At 42.0% G+C, this 20,786-nt stretch overlaps 1 protein-coding gene across 3 annotated transcripts; it reads left to right on the top strand.

Moving 5' to 3' along the window:
- The first annotated feature begins 479 nt into the window (after nt 1-479).
- si:ch211-221n20.8 (fibrillin-3) lies at nt 480-16,097 on the top strand. Of its 3 annotated transcripts, none has more exons than XM_031318480.2 (23): nt 480-758; nt 1,242-1,373; nt 1,500-1,560; nt 1,654-1,827; nt 2,445-2,570; nt 2,723-2,863; nt 3,322-3,447; nt 3,772-3,804; nt 4,231-4,353; nt 4,541-4,663; nt 4,841-4,963; nt 5,230-5,352; nt 5,668-5,790; nt 6,265-6,390; nt 6,728-6,856; nt 6,983-7,075; nt 7,182-7,277; nt 11,370-11,465; nt 11,652-11,747; nt 14,284-14,385; nt 14,488-14,593; nt 15,198-15,314; nt 15,599-16,097. In XM_031318480.2, exons 2-23 carry the CDS (start codon nt 1,251-1,253, stop codon nt 15,675-15,677), a joined length of 2,439 nt encoding a protein of 812 aa, XP_031174340.1. In that variant the 5' UTR covers nt 480-758; nt 1,242-1,250; the 3' UTR covers nt 15,678-16,097. The 3 variants fall into 3 exon arrangements, with proteins under 3 accessions (XP_031174340.1, XP_031174339.1, XP_031174341.1); XM_031318479.2 differs by having other exon boundaries at nt 1,651-1,827; nt 15,599-16,096; XM_031318481.2 differs by lacking the exon at nt 3,772-3,804 and having other exon boundaries at nt 1,651-1,827; nt 15,599-16,096.
- The last annotated feature ends 4,689 nt before the right edge of the window (nt 16,098-20,786 follow it).

Here is a 20,786-nt window from a genome sequence, read left to right as displayed (position 1 = left end):
GCTGACACTGATCTTGACTATAAAAAGGTTTATTACAATCAGAGATTCAGCATCAATTTTACAAACTCCTGCAGAGAGCTTGGAGAACGACCAACCCGAATTCTTCCAAAAAGTCGTTCTGCCTTTTCTTTGTGTGAAAGTTATTGAATGTTCATATACTACATCACTCTTCCATCTCTGTCCACAGGGACACAGAATATGCAGTAACTCACACAGAATTGCTTCATAGATAAATGTATACCAACTCAAGCAGGGTTTTAAAGAAGTGTATAATAGTCAATCATGAAGACCAATTGGAAAAATACCTTCTTATAAACTTACTCTAAACGTCCTAAAGAAAAGTTCATCCAAATAGCCTATGTCACTGAAACCCCCCAGATGTTTGCATCATCAGGCAGAGTTTTTAACCTAATGAACTCGCTTGTGAAGTCTCTTTGACCTCATGTTCCCTGGCTGACCCAGCCTCCTGACTGCTTTATGACCTCCATGTCAGGGTCCAAAGCAGGGCTGCTCTTCTCTTGCGGTGCTTTGGGATTTGTGGAATGGGAAGTGCAGAGTTCCTGGACCGGATGTGGAGTTACTGCTGTAGCGTACAGCTCCCCCCCCCCTCCCCGTACTGACACATAGCTGGCTTGCGACTGCACGAGTCCACATCTGGAGAAGACAGGACAAACATTTTGACGTTTGGATAACTCGCTGTCTCCGTCTATCTTCTGGTGACACAAATCCCTTCATAAGTGCGAGTAGATCTAACCCGGGTAAGTCGGCTAAATTTGTTACACTTTTTCTCACCTTGTGTATCGCATCATTGCTCTATAAGTTAGTCCCAATGACGTATTTATAGAGTTTCTTGTTGCAGAAGTTTTCTATAAACACCGCTTTCCTTCCATATCTTTTTAAATATAACTCACTTTATCTAAAACATAGCTGTATTGCAGCAACTGTAGCCTATGTTTCTTTTGTTCAGTGCAGACAGCCCAGGGGGTTGATGTTAACTTAATAACAGGGTGCGCTTACCCCTATGTTGTTTTGCCTGCCTGGACATGCCACTGTATGGCTGCTGGCTGCTGTGACTGCTGCACACAATTCACATGAGTACAATTTCTCTATAATCTCATTCACCTTTATAGTAATTGTCACATGCTCTCATCTGTCATTTTCTGCATTATTAAACACTCTATGGGCTGTTCTTCTTTGGCCTGCTGGTGGCTCAGTAAACACACCTCCTTATCTCCACTCAGATACAGGTAATGACTCACTTCAGGACTCTCCTGTCAGCCCTGCTGCTGGTGTTGTCTGTGTCTGAGCCTCTGACCAGCCCTGAGGAAAATGAAGTCCTGAAACACACAGAGGTGGAGCTCACCAAGAGTCAGGCCAGTGACCACGGAAACCCTCCATGCTATCAAATAGATCTTAGTGTTAAAGATTTTCCTGTTGTCCTAATTGTAATTTGCATAAATTAAACTCAATATGATGGTTTCTTCTGTTTTTCAAATCAGGTGACTGAGAATGCCATTGGAAACCTCAGCGAGACGACACCGAGCCACACACCGACTACAGGTGAGTTTCTTTTTTTTTTAAACTTTTGCTGGGTTCTCTTTTGCCCTTTCAGCTTCTCCTTAAATTGCAATTTTTTTTCTTTTACATTAGCAGCTCCCTTGACTACCACAGTTTCCCCGAGCCCCAGTCTTGCTCCTCAGTGTCTGGGAAACCAGGTGATGCTGGAGAGCAGCACAGGCTGCAGCTGTCCATCTGGCATGGTGAGGGATGGTGACAACTGTACCTGCCCTGTGGGCTTCACTCTGGAGGGGGCTGCAGGGTGTAAAGGTGAGAGGGGGCAGAATCAGCGACAGCACCAGCGTTTAACTGAAGGTGCTGTGTGTAACACTGGAACATCAATAAATCAGCACTGCATTCAATTTGAGAAATAAGTGTAATTACTGTATACAAATGAGTCGACTGAAGAATGGTGGGAAGTCTCTACTCTGCATTTTAAACTGTTTTAACTGTTTTTTTGCAGAATTCATCAATAATACACAGCCAAACAAAACGCAATCAGTGACACAGAAGAGTTCCTTAATTTCAAGGAAAGTAGCAGAACCATTCTTTAGAAAACAATACTTGTCTCAACTATATTGTACTTCCTTTACAACATAACACTCAAAAAGCTTAAAGACTAAACTTGCTAAAGACGTCCACCGGGGACCAACTACAGTCATTAGATTTCAGTTTTGATGCGCACATTGATTTTACATTCATCCATCTTAGGTGGTCACCAAAACAGCTTGGGTGCTGCACCTAAGCAACCTGTTGGTAGGGAAAACCCTGAATTAGGCATTAGATATTTCAATGCATTACGAAATATTATCCATCAATATACCACGTGTAGCACCTGTTTTATGCTTGGTTGCATACAGTGATATCTTCTCTCTACTCTACCACAGATGTTGATGAATGTGAAGGAGAGGGGCCAGCACCATGTGGTCTCCATGCCCGCTGCACTAATACCCCCGGCTCTTACTTATGTAGCTGTCTCCGTGGTTACCTGATGGGTGCTGGAGGGTGCAAGGGTTCGTCAGCGTGTGTGTGTGTGTGTGTGTGTGTGTGTGTGAGAAAGGCAGAGATCATGTACTGTAGAGAGCATGTTGAAAGGAGATTATCTGTACCATTATAGCTCTATGTGGTATGGTCGTAATGCATGTCTGCCTTATGGGTGTTGCAGATATAGACGAGTGTGCTCTGGCTGCAGTGACGGGCCTGCAGGCCTGTCAGGGTGATGCTGAATGCAAAAACACCCCTGGCTCCTTCACCTGCTCATGCCCTTCAGGATATGTAATGGCTCTTAATGGACAAAGCTGTGTAGGTGAGGCTGATGTCAACATCTGGTATGTATGACTATGGACTACGTATAGAATGTGGATGTACAATGGAAAATGTATGTTCAGAAGCATTGATCTAGTATGTATACCTGGAGCACCTCCACTGAGGTAGCAGTGGGAGGTAAAAAGTCTTCCCTGGGGTGCCCTGGTAGCTCACCTGATTGAGGGTGTGTCCCATATACTAAGGCTCAGTCCTTACCGCAGTGGCCTGGGTTCAGTTCTGACCAGCGGTATACTGTATGTTGCCCCCCCTCTCTCTCCCCCTTCCCTGTCTTCAGCTGTCATATCAAATAAAGGCCAAAAAATGCAAAAAATAGTCTTTAAAAAACTTCCCCAACTGTTTGACTGGATGTTTAGATGTTGTTATACCTCTGTAACATTGCTGTACTGTATAATCCATACAAGGCTGTTAAGTTATAGTTCTTGGTTTCTCTTCTCGTAGATGTGGATGAGTGCAGCTTCGAGGAGCAGTGTCGCCGTGAGCTAGGAAATGTGTGTGTGAACACTCCCGGCAGCTTTGTGTGCCAGTGCCAGCCAGGCTTCAGAGCAGAGGCCCTTGCCTGTATTGGTAAGTCTAGCATGAAGGTTCACCACAGCTGGATGAGCGTGATGTCCAGATTTGAACTGGTGTTGTGAGTTTCTCATATTTCACTTGAGTTGCCTCAACTTAATAACCTCTGCTGACAGGAAGGAAGGCTTTGGAATAGAGAGCTTTAATCTGCTTTGCTGCTTGCCTGCGTTGTTACTCTTTTTTTTTTTTTGTTTCCTCTCTCTCTGCTCCTTCACCTTTCCTTTAATGACTAATTTCCACCCTCTAAAATCTTCCCAATACTCTATTTGTATACTTTTTTTTTTCATCTTCTATGTGACTCTTCTGCACTTCTGGTCTCAGGTCCTGTGTGTCCGGACTACACCGTGTGTCACGGTATGATGTGCTTTTAATGCTTAACACAGGCTGCTTGCTTTTTCAGGGGTTAAAATGTCATAGTAACCAAATCATAAGCAAAGTTTGGAGTGTTTGGAAAGGTCACATTTATAAGAGTTTCTTGCAATTTTGTCTTATTTTTTACCCATATTCTAATACTATTTCCATAATTACAGTTTCTTTCAAAACTGCTACAGGAAAGTAATGGATGTGGTGTTCGACAAAAGGGAAAAGAAAATATTGTCTTATATTGATACAACAGCTCCCCATAGTGTTGCAGGGACAATATTGTAATGCCTACTAGGACTTGATTAGGGTTTAGTGACATGAATATGATTTAGTAACTCAAGGGTGCATTGCACGAAAAACAAGTGAATGAAAAAGTCATATACTGTATGTATGTAGCATTCTCTTCCTCTGTCCCAGATGTGGATGAATGTACGGAGAGTCCTGCAGTGTGTGATGGTCAGGGTGTGTGTGACAACACGCTTGGGAGCTACAAGTGTGTTTGTCGACCAGGTTACCGGGGAAACGGCACACACTGCGAAGGTAAGCAATTAGTGTTGACGTCCCTCCATGGAAAACTTTGTTTCCTGTAGACGGGGTCAGCTTCATTGTGTGCTCATGTTTTAATGCTTGCTGTTATGCCTTCAAATGATGAGTGGCAAAATAATGATTGTCTAATGGAAATGGGACAGAGTTTTGGATATGTTTTTTTTAATAAATCTCTTTCCAGATGAGAATGAATGTGCATCAGGTGGTCACGGGTGTGACACCAACGCTCGTTGTGGCAACATCATTGGCTCTTATTTCTGCCAATGCTACCAGGGCTTCAATGGAGATGGACACTCTTGTTTTGGTGGGTAAGCAGTGTGTGTTTTCCACATTAGTGGTGCTCAGTATCACTAAATGATCTGAAGTAATCCTGTGAGTGTCCGCCAGGGATACTTGCAAACAACTATTTGCGTGTGCCATCAGCACTTGGCCACACAGCACTCACCAGACACCAGTCCTTCAGGATTGTTCTTGTTTACAGACATTGATGAGTGTGCTCTAAACAACGGCCACTGTCAACACAACTGCTCCAACGAACCAGGAGGGTACAGCTGCCATTGTGCCCCAGGCTACCAGCTGGACCAGGATGGACTCAACTGCACAGGTAAAACACAGGAGTAGGGTGTTGATCCATTCACACCAACTTTTATGTGATGAAGGGAATAGTTCAACATTTTGAGAAATATGCGTATTCACTTTCTTGTCATGAGTTAGACGAGAAGATCTATACCACTCTTGCTAGAACCAGGAGACTTTTCAGTGTATCATCTTAAAAGCCAATACCAGCTAAAATGAATTGCAACAGGTGTTTTTTACAATACATGGAGCGTATTGTGTAAAATTGTGAACTAACTGTCTCTGATCCCCCAGATGTGGATGAATGTTTGGCACTTAATGGGACCTGCAAGCACATTTGCGTCAACACTCAGGGATCTTTCCAGTGCTCCTGCAGGCCCGGCTACCAGCTGCACATTGATGGCCACACCTGTGTGGGTCAGTCACTTACCGACACTCTTTCACTTCTCACTGTGTACCTACTCATTTTATTAATTTAAACAGGCTGCAGAAGAGATAATAACTGCCATGAATGTGTTACACTGTCTGATTTTGTGTGTGTCTGTTTGTGTGTGTGCGTCTTTTCTGCCCATACGTAAGTGGATGACCTATGGTCACATTTTTGAGAGTTAGTGAGATGATAAAGCCAGACTCAGTTAGGTATCAGTTGCACAGCAGAGATAAAGGTGCCAATAGAAGTTTTTTTTTAAAGTGTATGTGTGTGTGTGTGTGTGTGTGTGTGTGTGTGTTCAGACATTGATGAATGTAAACTCCAGAGTGGCGGCTGCTCTCACACCTGCACCAACACTCCAGGAGGACACACTTGCCACTGCCCTCCTCCTCTGCTGCTAGACACAGACAACCTCACCTGCAGCAGTACGTTTCTCATTACATCGCATTATTTTGAGTAAAAAAAAGAAAAAGAATGAATAGTATGTATGAGTTATGATAAATTGCACCTATTTAAAATTTGAAAACTTTACAAATATCGAGTCAAACTGCTTTTCTTGCTTTCTCCGTGATCTCACTGTAGCCCAGATATCACAGTTTAAAAAAAAAAAAGGTCCACATGCAGCACTTTAGCACAGAATATACATTCTAACAATCTTTTATTCAACGGTCCCTGGGTATGATTTCTATTACAGTCTCTTTTATATAATAGTAAATGTTTAAAAAGGCTACAAACAATAGCTTTTATCATTCTAATTATGTTTTGCTTCAAAAATGACAGATTTATTGATTGACAAATTGACAAAAAATAATTGACAAATCAATCTTTTCAGCTCTGCCCAAAACACTGTAATAATCTGTAAATATTCAATGTTAAAATATTTTTTTTTACTTGAACAGATGTTACATCCTGCAAGCTGAGAAATGGTGGTTGCGACCATATCTGTAGCGTGAGGGCTGAGGGCCAGGTCCAGTGTAGCTGTCGAGCAGGCTGGAAGTTGGGCGAGGACCAGAGGAGCTGCGTGGGTGAGACAGATTTTTTGGTGTAATCCTAAAACATTAAAGAGCTGAGAAGGTTTAAATGGCTGCAAACAACTTGTCATCCATTTTTCACTTGCCAGTCTGACGGTGTTCATTATAATAAATGACATATCGGTTAAAAGGAGGTGCAGAAATGGGATGACTGATGTGATGACTCTGAATGGTCCAGCTGTGGCCAAATTTCCTTGGATGATAGTGTGCACACAGCCAAGCTTCGCTGGTCACTCAGCCCAAAAGGAAATAAACAATCTGCATATGACAGATTGTTTCACTGTTTTGAAATGTCTGCCTGTTTAAATATCCCACTGTCTTTCGTCATAAGATGTGAACGAGTGTGGGGACTTTACAAACGGAGGCTGTGAGCATCTCTGTGTGAACCATCCTGGTGGGTTTAACTGTGCCTGCAGGAAGGGGTATGAAGTGCGAACTGATGACCTCACCAAGTGCCAGCGTGAGTCAAACTTCAAACATCTACTGTAATATCGCAGACAACAGTATTAGCAAAGGAACTGCTTTATTCTTGTTTTTGTAAGGGGTTATACTGTACATATAAAAAAATACTTATTGCCAATTCCAGCTGTGTGTAACCCACGCTGTCAGAACTATGGAGTGTGTGTGGCCCCAAACAGCTGTGACTGCCCTCCAGGCTACCCTGGACTTGGATGCTCAGGTACAAACTTTGACTGTTGTACATAGATAACATATATGTGATTGTTAATAGCACAGTTATTTGCAGTTGCTGTGAGAAATGGATCCATGTTGATTGTGTATTTCAGCCATGTGCTCCCCACCCTGTGCCCATGGAGGCAGCTGTATGCGCTGGAACAAGTGTCTATGTCCTCCTGGCTGGACCGGAGCAGGCTGCCACACAGGTACATCACCTCTGACCTTAAAGGACAATTCCGGCGCAAAATGAACCTAGGGGTTAATAACACGTGTACCGAGTCGACCGTTCTCTGGGATCTGTTTTCATGCTAATAGAATGTGTCTCTAGCTTGAAACAAGCTAGCGCAAACCGCTGATTAGCTTATAACACTAGTCTTCGGGGCACTGGTAAAGTAAAAAGAAATAGCTATTTCTATACCACTAACAAGGCTCAAAATAGCACCACACTTCCACGGTAGCATAATGAGGGTCCCTACATGTAAACCGAAGCATTGAGAACTTTGTAAGTGTACAGACAGTTTATTAAAAAGATGGTTTATAAAGACAGTACCGTTCACGTATACAGTTAGGCGTCATCTTGGGAAAACAGTCACGATCAGTCGAACGACGAACACCGTGCTTGAGCAGTAAGATGAAGATGGCGCCTGTGTTCGGCTTTGCCTCTGCTCTGTCTCTGCCCTCACGTGTACCTATGGTTTTTCTAGTGTTGCTCTTTGTTTTATCAGCCCTGAAAACTAATAGCTGTGTCTCAGCTGTTTTAAAATATGATCGTCACACGCTATTCCGCATCAAGGAGACTATGAATGACTTTTCTATTACCCGGGCCAGGTCCTCGGAGTTTTCTCCTCCAAACTTTGAATGTTCCACGTCATCGCCGGTGTACCTGCTTGTCACCAAACATCGCGGCAGGAGAAGGAAGCGGGGATCCAGGGCTGGTGTCCAGGCCAGGCTGAGGAAACGGCGTGGACGGCCTCCATGTTCAGTTGGTCCCGGATCTTTTTGGGTCGAGCGGTGCTTGCGGCTGGTTCCTGTCGGTGAGGTGTTCTGTGCGCCTCCGTCCCTTTGGAGTAGTCAACCTGACCGAAGTTTTTTGACTCGGCGGCTCCGAAATCCCTTTCCGCGAGAGCGGATTCTGCGTCCTGTGACATGCCAGCTAGCAAGTGTCAACCCCGACCCATCTGAACGTGCCCAGCCGGCGCGATTTGCATTGTTTAACGCGCGCTCCATTGCCAACAAGGCGTTCATCCTCAACGATTTATTTACAAAGGAACATATTGACTTTATGTTCCTTACTGAGACTTGGCAGCGAGAAATGGAGTACACCCATCTAAATGAACTGTGTCCTCCGGACTGTTCTGTGTTTGGGACACCGCGGGTGTCGCGGCGAGGAGGTGGACTCGCACTCGTATACCGGGACCGTTTCTGCTGCAGGATGATAAATTCGGACTCTTTCGACTCCTTTGAGCTACAGATGACTAAGGTTGGAAATACTGATTCATTTTACTGTGTTTTAATTTACCGACCTCCTGGTCCTGCTCGCTTGTTTTTAGATGATTTTGCAGAGTTCTTATCTTCAATTATCAAACTTGAAAGTGTTCTGATACTTGGGGATTTTAACTTCCATATCGATGACTCTTCATGTACTGTGGCATCTGAGTTCTTAACACTCACTGAATCATTTAATTTTAAACAGTATGTCTCCGGTCCTACACATACAAAAGGCCATACTCTGGACCTTGTTTTTTCTTTAGGCCTGAGCATTGACCAACTGAGTGTTATGAACATTAATGTGACAGATCATTGTTGCATATTTTTCAATCTGTCTTCAAATGTGGACTGCCTTCCTTGTAGACCGATGCTGCAAAGACGTATTATTAATCAAACTACAGCTGTGAAATTTTCTGAGTCATTTGACCCTAGTTCTTTTAATAACTGTAGTGATGCTGAATCTTTTCTTCAGTCTTTTAATAATCATTGTCTGTCGGTTTTAAATAACGTTGCTCCCCTGAAAAGTAAAAGCTCGTTCCCTAAAAATTCTTGCCATTGGATAAATGAAGAAATAATGTCTTTCAGGAGAAAGTGCCGTAAAGTCGAACGTTTGTGGAAATCCACAAGTCTGGAAGTACATAGACTGCATCTGAGGGAGCTTATCACACTGCTTAATGTTATGATAAAACAGGCCAGGTCGGATTATTTTGCTAATCTGGTAACTCTGAACAAGAAAAATCCTAAAGTCCTGTTTGATACAATATCTAAGATTGTCTCTCCCCCCGCTCCCCAAGTGCCTGTATACTCAAAGTCTGATTGCAATAGGTTTTTACATGCTTTTGTAAACAAGGTGCAAGAAATTAGAACTACTATTAACCCATCTCTTGATATCTTATCCTGTGGGCCAGTAGTCTCATACTCCTGGGATACTTTTTCACCTATCACTCGAGATGATATTAAGGGCCTGTTAAGTAAAGTGAAACCATCTTCAAGTCCGCTCGATGTATTGCCGACTTCATTGCTATTAAATGTGTTTGAATTAGTTGGACCGTATGTTGTTAAAATGATTAACCTTTCCCTTTTAACCGGTTCTGTGCCCAGCCATTTTAAACAAGCAGTTGTTAGTCCCATACTGAAGAAACCTAATTTGGACTCTTCTGAACCAACTAACTACAGGCCTATATCTAAACTGCCTTTCTTATCTAAAATACTTGAGAAAGTGGTGGCGGGCCAGCTGACTACATTTCTTGATGGAAAAAATTTGCTTGACAAATTTCAGTCAGGTTTTCGTAAATGTCATTCAACTGAGACTGCGCTTCTTAAAGTATCAAATGACATTCTGATGGCTGCTGACTCTGGACAGTACACTGTGTTGATTTTACTTGACCTGTCGTCTGCATTTGATACATTGGACCATACAGTATTGTTAAATCGGTTACAGAATGAAATGGGATTTTCTGGGACTGTTCTTAAATGGTTCACCTCTTACCTGAGTGATAGATCATTTTGTGTGTCTGTTAACAACATCTTGTCAGAAATGACCCCTTTGTCATACGGAGTTCCTCAGGGTTCGGTTTTAGGTCCTCTTTTGTTTCTATTGTATGTTAGCCCTCTTAGTGAAATAATCCGTAATTTTAATAATGTGTCTTACCACTTTTACGCTGATGACATTCAGTTGTACTGCTCATTCAAAGAATCAGAGTTTGGTAAATTAGCTGATTTATTGGAATGTCTGTCAAGCATTAAGACTTGGTTGTACAACAATTATCTACAACTGAATACAAAAAAGACTGAAACATTGATCATTGCTCCAGAACATATACTACCCCAAATCAAACTACACCTCTGTTCCCTGGACTCCTCCTTCCAGCTGAGCCTAAGAAACCTTGGTGTTTTGTTCGACCAATCGATGTCTTTGGATGGTCATTCTAGACAGTTGGTCAGAAATTGTTTTTATCATTTGAGAAATATCTCTAAATTGAGAAAAATACTTCCCAAAGCTACCATGGAGATGATCATTCATGCTTTTATTTCGTCACGGTTAGATTACTGTAATTCTCTTTTTACTTGTTTTAATAAATCTTCGTTGAGCCGCCTTCAATTGGTGCAAAATGCAGCAGCCAGGCTTTTAACAGGAACAAACAGAAGGGCACACATCACCCCGATTTTGTTTACTCTCCACTGGCTTCCAGTAAAATACAGAATTGACTATAAAATTCTAGTGTTAACTTTTAGAGCACTACATGGACAGACGCCGAAATACATTGCTGATTTGTTGACCCCTTACTCCTCTTTCCGCACGCTTCGTTCCTCAGGTCAAAATCTCCTGATGGTCCCAAAAACCCGCCTTAAAACTCGGGGAGACCGCTCCTTTCAGGCAGTTGCTCCCAAACTGTGGAATGCCCTGCCCCTTTCGCTGCGTGTGACCGATTCTATCGTTTATTTTACAAAACAGCTAAAGACACTCCTATTCCGACAAGCTTTCACTTGAATGAGATATCATTGTTTTTATGTTTGTATGTTTATTTTATATTATTTTTTTTTTAAATTGTTAATCTTGCTGCATGTAAAGCACTTTGTGACTCTGTCTGTGATAGGTGCTATATAAATAAAGTTTACTTACTTACTTACTTACTTACTTACTTACTTACTATGTTACTGGTTACTGGTTGCAGGGCGTTCGTCGTTCGACTGATCGTTCAAGCAAGCACTGTAGAGACACTCTGTATAAACGCAGAAGTTACATTGAGCAAACAAAGCATGTTGCACAAGCAGTTGCAAGATGGTCACTTCCTTTTGCTTTCTGTCAGCGGTGTGTGAGCTGCCCTGTGCTAACGGTGGTCGCTGCGTGGGGCCTGATACCTGTCAGTGTCCCTCTGACTACACCGGCCCCCAGTGCCTCTTGCGTGAGTAACAAAACCACCAACACATCTGGCATCAGTTACACCAGGCATGCAGGTATTGCTGGGGGGTAGCTAGTCATTTCTACCTCCCTGCCTCCATGCTTGTTAGCAGCACTGCCTGTTGAAATACCATGATGGAAAAACAAAGAAGCAAATGTGTGTGCGTGTGTGCATGTGTGTGTTTTGCAGCCTTGTGCACTCCTGCCTGCCAAAATGGAGGAAGATGTGCAGATGTCGACAAATGCACATGTGTTGGTGGATGGCAAGGAGCTCGTTGCCAGATAGGTGAGATAACACTCGCTGTATCTGTATCTATCCATTGTTACATAACTGAAATATTAGTCAGCATGCATTTTACATACAGGACCCATGTTTTACCAATGTTTCAATATAGTAAATTATTATCAATAACAAATCATCGTCAAAGTAAAAGTCATGAGAATTGTTGCCTACTTGTGCTAATTTATGTAAAACAGAAAACGCAATGTCTAATTAAGACCATATAACTTCTAATGGCTTTTACTTTGATGAGATACATAATTTGTTCTCTGCTCTGGCACCCGTTACACAATCCCTGCACCTTTTACACACTAGGTTTAATTTGCTTCCATCAGGACTCAGGTTTTACCTCCCAAGAGGAGGCACTAACTGATATATGAGGTTCCATTATTCCATCAGCTCTTGGGCTTTTTAAACAAAATGGGATTTGGGTTGTTGCCAGCTGTGGATACAGCAGAGTTTTCCCTGGTTTTTGGCTTCTTCTTCTCTTTGCTGCTTTCTGTAGATTGTTTTGGGTGACAATGACAACAGCGTGTACTTTTTTGTATTGATTGTTGTCTTTTTCTCTATTGCTCTACTTCTGTGTATTAACGTCATTGACTGCAGTCTGTAAGCCAACTTCCTCCTTGAGGCGATACAAGCTCTACTCTACTTCACAGGTGAAGAGTTCGAAACATCAAATTATGAGCTAAAAATGGCTTAATGGACCAAAAATGTAAAATTGTATTTACTGTCAAATCCTAATGTTATTACCTGAGGACACTTAGAGTAGATAGAGCAGGTCTAGACCACACTCTGTAATTTACAGAGACCCAACAATTTCCCCCCCAAGAGCAAAATGGAATGGAAAATACAAAATGTACAGTTCTGTATATATATACTGTATATAATGATATCTTAGGGCAGTTATTCCAACCGCCTGGGGACCCAAACAAGAAGTCCCAACAAAAATCTGAGAGAAACAACATATGGGGTTTTTTTCTACAATTATTTCTCTTTTCTTTCTTTTTTGTACTGTATACTTATATGTATTCAGTGCTCTACAAACCTTGCAGTTAAAAACAATCTGATAGGGGAAATAAATCCCTCTTAGGTTAAACTGCTCACAACTACTATCATGAGGAGTCACAAGTAGAGCTGAAACGATTCAACAATAAACAGTACATTTATGGGAACAACTTAGATAATCAATAAACCATCTAAATAGTTTATCAAGAAAAACAAAATTGCTCCTTCAAGCCAATCAAATGTGAAGATGTCCTGCTTTTCTATCTCTTATACATGTATTAAATTAAACTGAATGCATTTGGGTTTATAATTGCTGTCCAGACGAAACAAGCATTTTGAAGAAGTCCTATTTGGCTTTTAACTATTTTTTCCGACATTTTGTAGACCAAGCAAGTAATCAATAAAGTATTTGGCAGTCCTAGTCACAAGTAGACAGGCCTTTATTTTGAACTTTTACAAGCCAATAATGTGTGGTATGCTGTTCTCCAGGCAGCCAGTCGATGGAGCTGTGTGGAGCTGAGCAGGCTTACTGTTAGTAAGTTACTGTTTGTTGATCTTTCCGGAGGCTGCAGGATTTACAGCCTCTATAATAAGTGTTCAACACCACAGCGTAAAGTGTAGTCAGTAGGCATGCAAAATGTGGTTTTAAGGAGATCTGAAATAGTAAAGAAGAGCTTCCCTCCTCAGAGTCATGTTACATACAAAACAAACACAGTCCAGTCAGTGTGAAGTCCAGCTTGTCTTGGTCACTGTTCCGGGCCCCTGTTTGCTCTATAGTCATACTGATGTCCCAATTCAAAATAAGATAACCAATCTTCACTACTACAATACACTAACAGTAATAGATGCTCTGTGAATTTCTAACACAAACATTACATTACGTTACATGTCATTTAGCTGACGCTTTTATCCAAAGCGACTTACAAATAAGTGCGTTCAACCTTGAAGGTGGAAACTCCAGACAAGTAGTAAGTGCAAGTACATTAGCTTTAAATAGGTAATACTACAAAGAGCCATATGAAAGTGCAGCATCAAGAAATATATATATATATTTTTCTTCTTCTTTATCCAAGGTGTAGAGGTGTGTTTTTAGCCTTTGGTGGAAGATGCATAGGTTTTCAGCCATCCTGATGCTCATTCTACTATTTAGTTGCCAGGACAGCAAACAGTCGGGATTTCGTTGAGTGATTAGTTCTCCCTCGCTGTGAGGGGGCAGCAAGCAGGTTGGCTGATGCAGAGCGGAGTGGGCGGGTTAGGGTATAGGGTTTGACCATGTCCTGGATGTATGCTGGGGCTGATCCGTTTGTGGCCCTGCATGCAAGTACTAGTGTCTTGAAGCGGATACGGGCAGCAACTGGTAGCCAGTGAAGAGAGCGGAGGAGTGGTGTAGTGTGAGAGAACTTGGGGAGGTGGAAGACAAGTCGAACTGCTGCGTTCTGAATGAGCTGCAGGGGTCGGATGGCACATGCAGGCAGGCCAATCAGGAGGGAGTTGCAGTAGTCTAAACTTTACTGTTCTTTTCTGTCTCCCTCAGAGCCTGTTCAGTGTCAGACACCTTGTAAGAATGGTGGAGTGTGTGTGGGCCTCAACAGGTGCCGCTGCGAAAAAGGATTTACCGGAAGTCTCTGTGAAACGGGTAAGTCTGTGTCTGTGTGTGTGTGTGTGTGTCTGTGTGTTAAAAAGACCGTTCTTTGCCATTACTTTGCATTAAGACTCTTGCTGTGTGGTGTGTCTGCAGCAGTGACCACCCCGTGTGTGCCGCCCTGCCAACACGGGGCCACATGCAGTCCTCACAACACCTGTACCTGTCCTGAGGGCACTGCAGGCCTGCGCTGTGAGAGACTGTAAGTATGAATAACACCAATCTGTGCTCTGTCTACTGCTCATTACTGGTCTGCTTTTTCAATGAAAGTTATTTTTACTCAAGCACATTATATCAATGGTGTACAACCGTTTACCTATTATGTGATCTACAGCTTTCAACATGCTCTATATGTGATTAGGCAACTGCAACAACATCAAAAGTGTTGCCACAGCTGTGGCACACTTTACAGGGCCTGAATCATCCTGAAAAGTCTAGTCTAGTCTTATTTGTTTCTGGTGCACTCCATTGTGTTGACTGTGTCTCTATGCAAACATACAAGGGAGCACACCCACTGTTTTCCATATAACGTCAATCTGAAAGCCCCCCCCCCCCCCATTCAGACTAATAGTTACAGTTAATGGCAGTGTACATTTACATCTTTTCACAATGGTGGAAAAGACCAAAGAAGCTACATAAATATCTAGTGTCAAGATAATTAACATAAATGTTAACAACACCAATAATACTGCTTTGTTATTTGTCAATTTGTTGATCAGATGATGAAATGTGTGTAGGTTTCAGAATGCCATATGATTCAAATTGCTATTATGACTTATTCTCATGGATGTGTTTGTGTGTCCTAGGACGTGCCCTGTGGTCACCACGGTGGTCAGCATGGCTCGAGCCGTCCGAAAGGCCTTTAGGGAGAGTTACGTGGACCGCTGTGGACCCCTGGGAGTTCAACTTTGCACTAAATACAGGTTTCCTGTTTTCTTATTACATCCTCTAGATCTGGATTAAGTAGGTCACGAAGTTGTCAATTGTTTGGAGTATCAGAACGGTGGAGTTTTCTCTTCTATATGGACTTACTTAAATAGATTTGTAAATAGTTATTCATGTTTATGACAAAACATTATTGCATAAGCAAATGTGAGAGGTGTGTTACAGTGGCATTTGGTTGACCATCATTTTTACACATGGAAAGGTTAAGTTAGATCAGAGTGTAATTATAATATTAATACATGGTCTGTGGTTGTGTTTCCAGGATGAACCAGGCCCGAGTGTACCTGCAGGCATACAGGGTGGGCTACAAAATCCAGTGTCCAGAGAGGAAGGGCAGATGAGCAATGTTATATAAAAGCTCATTGTCATTAAAACAACATCACCCAACATATAACATTTTGTGCAACACAGCAAGAGCTAAAATGAGACAAGCTGTAAAATGAAATGTAACTGAATAAGTGAGAGGGCGTCTCTGAGGGCAGCCTCTATGTTGAAATATATAGGGGAAATGTATCATAAAGGCTGTTATTTGATCTGTGATCTATGTTGACAAACAATTATCTTTAATCAGTTCTGTACACAGTCATACGTTTACATTTCATGAGAAATATTCCTCAGTATATAAAATGTGCAATGGTTTCATTATTTGTCATGTTTGTATATGGCAGCTGAAAGTTATTAAACGTTCTCTTTTTACAAAATGGTGTCAATATTGTGAACTCTTGTCAATGATTGTCTAATAAAAATGACTGTAATAATGACTAAGTGTAATGTGCTACAGTACTCAAAGAGTTCACTTCAAGGAGTATTCCCAATAAAGATAAACTGTCACACAAACACGTTAATGAGGTGATAAACTAGGATTACTGTGTATTAAAAGGAATACATGAATAATTTGTTTCTACTGTAACATTTGGCTGCATCAGCCTCAAGGGACCTTAACCTCTTCTCTTCGTTTTTTTCTTTTTTTTGTTTGTCCATCTTGCTCCACAATTATTTCTCCAATATTTTACTAAACAGAAATGGGAAAGGGGCAGGACCCAGGTAAAGTAAGAATGGACACCTAAAGTAATTGGCTGGGAGAGAGGCTGACAATGCAAAAAACAACGGACCAACCAAAGTGAGGGACTCGCATGCAAACGTGGCCGGACCAACTACCAAAACAAAGTACAGAGTAGCTTGAATTACAACACAGAGGGAGTGGGACTTCATTCTCGGCTCAGGACACCAATACTACACTAGCTACATAGCCTAGTTGTTTGCTGTTATGTTTTGAATGTCATTTACAGATCTGTCATGAATGATTTGTTTCATATCGTTCAGTATAATACTGCCACCTAGTGACGCAAAGTGGAAACAAAATGAGTTTCACTTGCAGTGGTGCAATGGTTCACACAGTACCGGAGGCTGCATTTTCAGGATCGCAATTGTAGGACTGTAACAGTGTGTAGGACCCTTTGCATATTTGTGATGTCATTACGCAATCATTTGCATAAAGCTTAGTGGTTGTGTCAGCAAGGTAGATAGAAAGAAATAGAACTCTTTAGCCAAATAATCACAAATTCACTACAGAATTTATTTTACCTTATAATTATTATTAGGTAGCCTATCATTGAAGTAAAAAAATTAATTCTGCAAAGGGAGGGAAAAAGATTGATAAAGAATTCTTAAAGAAGACTGACTTGCCCAGGGCCAGGCCAGCTCAGCGGAGTCTTTCTCCCGTCGCGTCCTGCTGTCTCTCCGGCCCCCGCACACCCTGTCCCTTCTCCCCTTTCTACCTGCCTGCCCACTGTGCGCAGTGTTGCTGCACATGAGGAGAGAGGGGAGGAGCTGCTCCGTAGTGAGTCACAGAACAGAAGAGAGAGGAGACTGTTTTGGCGGCCACAGGAGAGAAATACTTTGCGTGCCCGCTGGACAGTACTGAGATTTGTTGCTAGTTGCTTTTTTGAAAAAAAGTCGCTAAGGGGGCCTGAAAAGTCGCTAAATCTAGCGACAAAGTCGCTAAGTTGGTAACACTGATTAGAAGCACTTTTCTGGTGATGGCTGAGCGTTACTGCGCAGCCTCAAACTGAGCTTGACGACGTAGATGTGACGTGAGCAACCTGTCTGAAAGTTGTAAGTCTTCTGGTAGCTGTCATTTTGAATCTTGCAGAGATACCGAAGTATTTCCAATCCATCAAAACGTTGCTGAAATATTTTGTTCCGATGCTTTCATGGACTCTATGGGCTTCTCCTTTGACTGCCTGCGAGCTTCTCCCACTCTTAATACATCCATGGCTTCTCCTGACTATATGGTAATGTCTCTACTGTGCGACAGAAAGTCACGTGGTTATGAAACAATCATTAGCCTATTTTTACAAAAACGGCTGCTACGGGGCCATAACGTGAGATACTAGGTAATGGAGCCTTTTATACATTGTTGTGTTTCTTTAGAAATAAACAATGGACAAGTCTTTAAACGCTCCAGATGTAAAGTTATTCGCTGTCAAAGTGACGCCAAAATGAATGGGACTCAATGGAATGCTAGCAGAAGGTGATGGCTTGTTAGCCTTAGAATCTCCCCATAGGAGGTACGCTTTCCAGATGCTCACTTACCCCCCTTGCTATTTCACTTGCTATTTTTTTTTTACACAATGCCATGAAATCTTTATCAACTATTTACTTTGTTAACTAGCTAGCTGTCTCAATTTACCCTGCACAGAGCTGAGGAGCAGTTAACCATAGTCCTCATAAATCGACCGGAGTTTAAAATGCCAACACAAAGAAAGCAGAAGGTAACGGACATCCGGCCGAAATAAAAGACATCCGGGCGGAATTTCAAGCGGGATCTCCGATCGTAATCAGTCCTTCACTGACCAATCAGCATTCATTAGCAGAATGCTAGCGTGTTATGGGCAACAACGACTCAATCTGTAAGAAATCGAAAGGACATAAGTACTCGTTCATTCAACTTTCGACCTATAATCCATGTTGAACTTGCAAAAACTACAATCTGAGATTTGTCAACGACAATCAGGCGAAAGAGACAAATTTAGCCGTCTAGCTCCATAGAGTCCCATTCATTTTGCACTGGACCGCGATCACCCCCAGTGGAACTCTGGTGGGACTGCAACCAAATTCGGTACAATGGGGCTTAGGGAGTGGAACGGCTTTCCGTAGACGGGCTTTGGCGTTATTATGGAACCCACGCAACTTCTAGGCAAGACCCGCCCTTCAATAGCATTCGCACACTGCTATTGGCCCGGTGTCCATGCTTACGCAAGGTAACGGAACCCGTTACCCCTGACCAGTCGGCTAACCTTAACTACTCAAGGTCAATGCCTAACCCCAACCAATTGGGCTGCTTCGTAGGGCGGGACTTACCTAGAAGTTGCGTAGGATCCATAATAACGCATCAAGAACAGCAAAGTACTGCTTAAGAAAGTCCCCATCCAGTTGTTTCTTCTCTTTAAGAGTGATACCACCAGATATCCAACCCTCACGTTACACTAACTTTAGCTGCTGAGGTTTTCTGTGTGTTTTGCTAGTTAGCTAATAGTGTTTTTAGTTCTATCATTTTACTGAACCTGCATTGTTTCCTTTTGATTAATGGTAGACTGCACTGCAATGGACGGTAATGGACACGACACGGACCTACACTGAAGGAATAACTAAGTAAAGTTAAAGACCAGACCCTTATTTGATAGCTCCTCAGTCCTTGGCTAAACCAGAAGTGGTTCTGTCCCTCCTCCGTGAAGGCCGTCACAACCCATTATTTCTACCCAGAGGACTGAGGAGCGAGCATCAAGGAGGGATCATCGAGGAGCTACAGCCGAGGAAACACGAGAGCAGCCTTCCTGGAAGCTGTGCAGCTGAAAGCCGTTGCCAACTAACAGCTGACGAATTCATGTGATACATCAGAGGAAAGGACGTATCATGCCTCTAAAACACATTTGCTCGTTGTCTCTCTTCTCCCGTGATTTCCCTTCATCGCGTCTTAATCCCTCCCACGGAGGAAGCATGGGAGAGACGCGAGGAAGGGAGGCAAGGGGAGAAGGGGAGGAGTCTGGGATGCAATTTAATAGACATGAGATGCAGCTCAGGTAAAGCCTCATACATTTTCCTACAATTCGGGTTAAAATAACAGCCATAGCAGCAATGTGACTGAACTGTTATTTACACTTGCGAGTGGGACAGCGACATGACTTCTCTTCTCATCTTGCTGCATCTTCTCACTTCACAACCAGCTGGAAGGAAGTGGCCCAAGAAGATCAGCGTTGGCGAGGCAACAGATCATTTAGTGAAATTTCACAAGGTTTGTTAAGACAATATGATTCTATTTCAGATATCGTGGTCCAATATTTAAGTTTTTAAAGTTATGGCTTTTATGGAGATGTTTTTATTTGTGTTTCAGTCTTGCCACATCTTTGAAGATCATGACCTTTGAAGGAAACCCCAAGCCATCTTCTGGCCACCGGGACTTTACTTTGTTTTCATTGTGAAATATGATGTTGCTCTGTCCAGCTTGTACACATTTTTTAAGACTACTTTGTACAATATTGATATAGGCAAATGAGAGTTGTATTGTTTAATGTGTGACATTGTTGGTTTTATATAATCTATTTAAATGTATCAGCTATTTAGCTGATGTGCATATTTGCTGTAACATGTTTACAATATGAAGAAAGCACAGTTCTTGTTATTAGGTGTTAAAACTATGACTTCTTTTGCAGAGGTTTTCCTGGTTTATTATTTTCACACAAAAATAAATAAATTAATTAATGAAAAAAGTAATTCCGTTAAAAGACTTTTGAATAACAAACTTATTCTTGTGTAAATAGTCCAATTCCAATAGGAATCTTGTGTCAAACACTTACAGGAAGGTTGTGACATAATGTTCTAATGTTAAAATATTTAACAAAATGTTACCAAAAAACATTTGAATAATGGTTAAAGCATATCCTATTCTGAAATAACATTCTGGGTACATTAAATGTGCCACTGAAAACGTTTTAAGAACGTTTTGGCATAATCTGCCTCGAGATTTCCTTGGTTTGGGGTAAATCGTGTTTGCATCTGCGACGCCCTGCACTGCTACTACTATTATCTCTAGTCATAGTTCTATTGCATTCTCATAATATGGCTGTTGCTTGGTATTGGCTCGACCTGGTCACAAACTTTCTCATTTTACAGCTAAACACTAAAATAATTATGTTTCTGAAAACATTTGAGGCCAGAAATAAGAAATGCAGTAACAGAGTCTGAACTTATATTTGATCAGAACTGCCTAGTTTTCCAGTTTGATTGCAGTTCACGAGCAGTCATTGACATTGATTGATGAGACTCCTCAGCTCTGATTGGTTGTTTATCTTTGAGCGGGTTTCAAACTTGCAAATGCCATAAGGAGCACTAGGCGGAGGCAGGGGAACATTATTTTTTTCACAGATAATGTGATTCATGTGCTACTGTCA

The sequence above is a fragment of the Sander lucioperca genome, chromosome 2, assembly GCF_008315115.2.
Source record: "Sander lucioperca isolate FBNREF2018 chromosome 2, SLUC_FBN_1.2, whole genome shotgun sequence".
In the NCBI taxonomy this organism is placed as follows: domain Eukaryota; kingdom Metazoa; phylum Chordata; class Actinopteri; order Perciformes; family Percidae; genus Sander; species Sander lucioperca.
The sequence above is the reverse complement of the archived record's forward strand: the minus strand, read 5'-3'. Positions and strand labels throughout refer to the sequence as shown.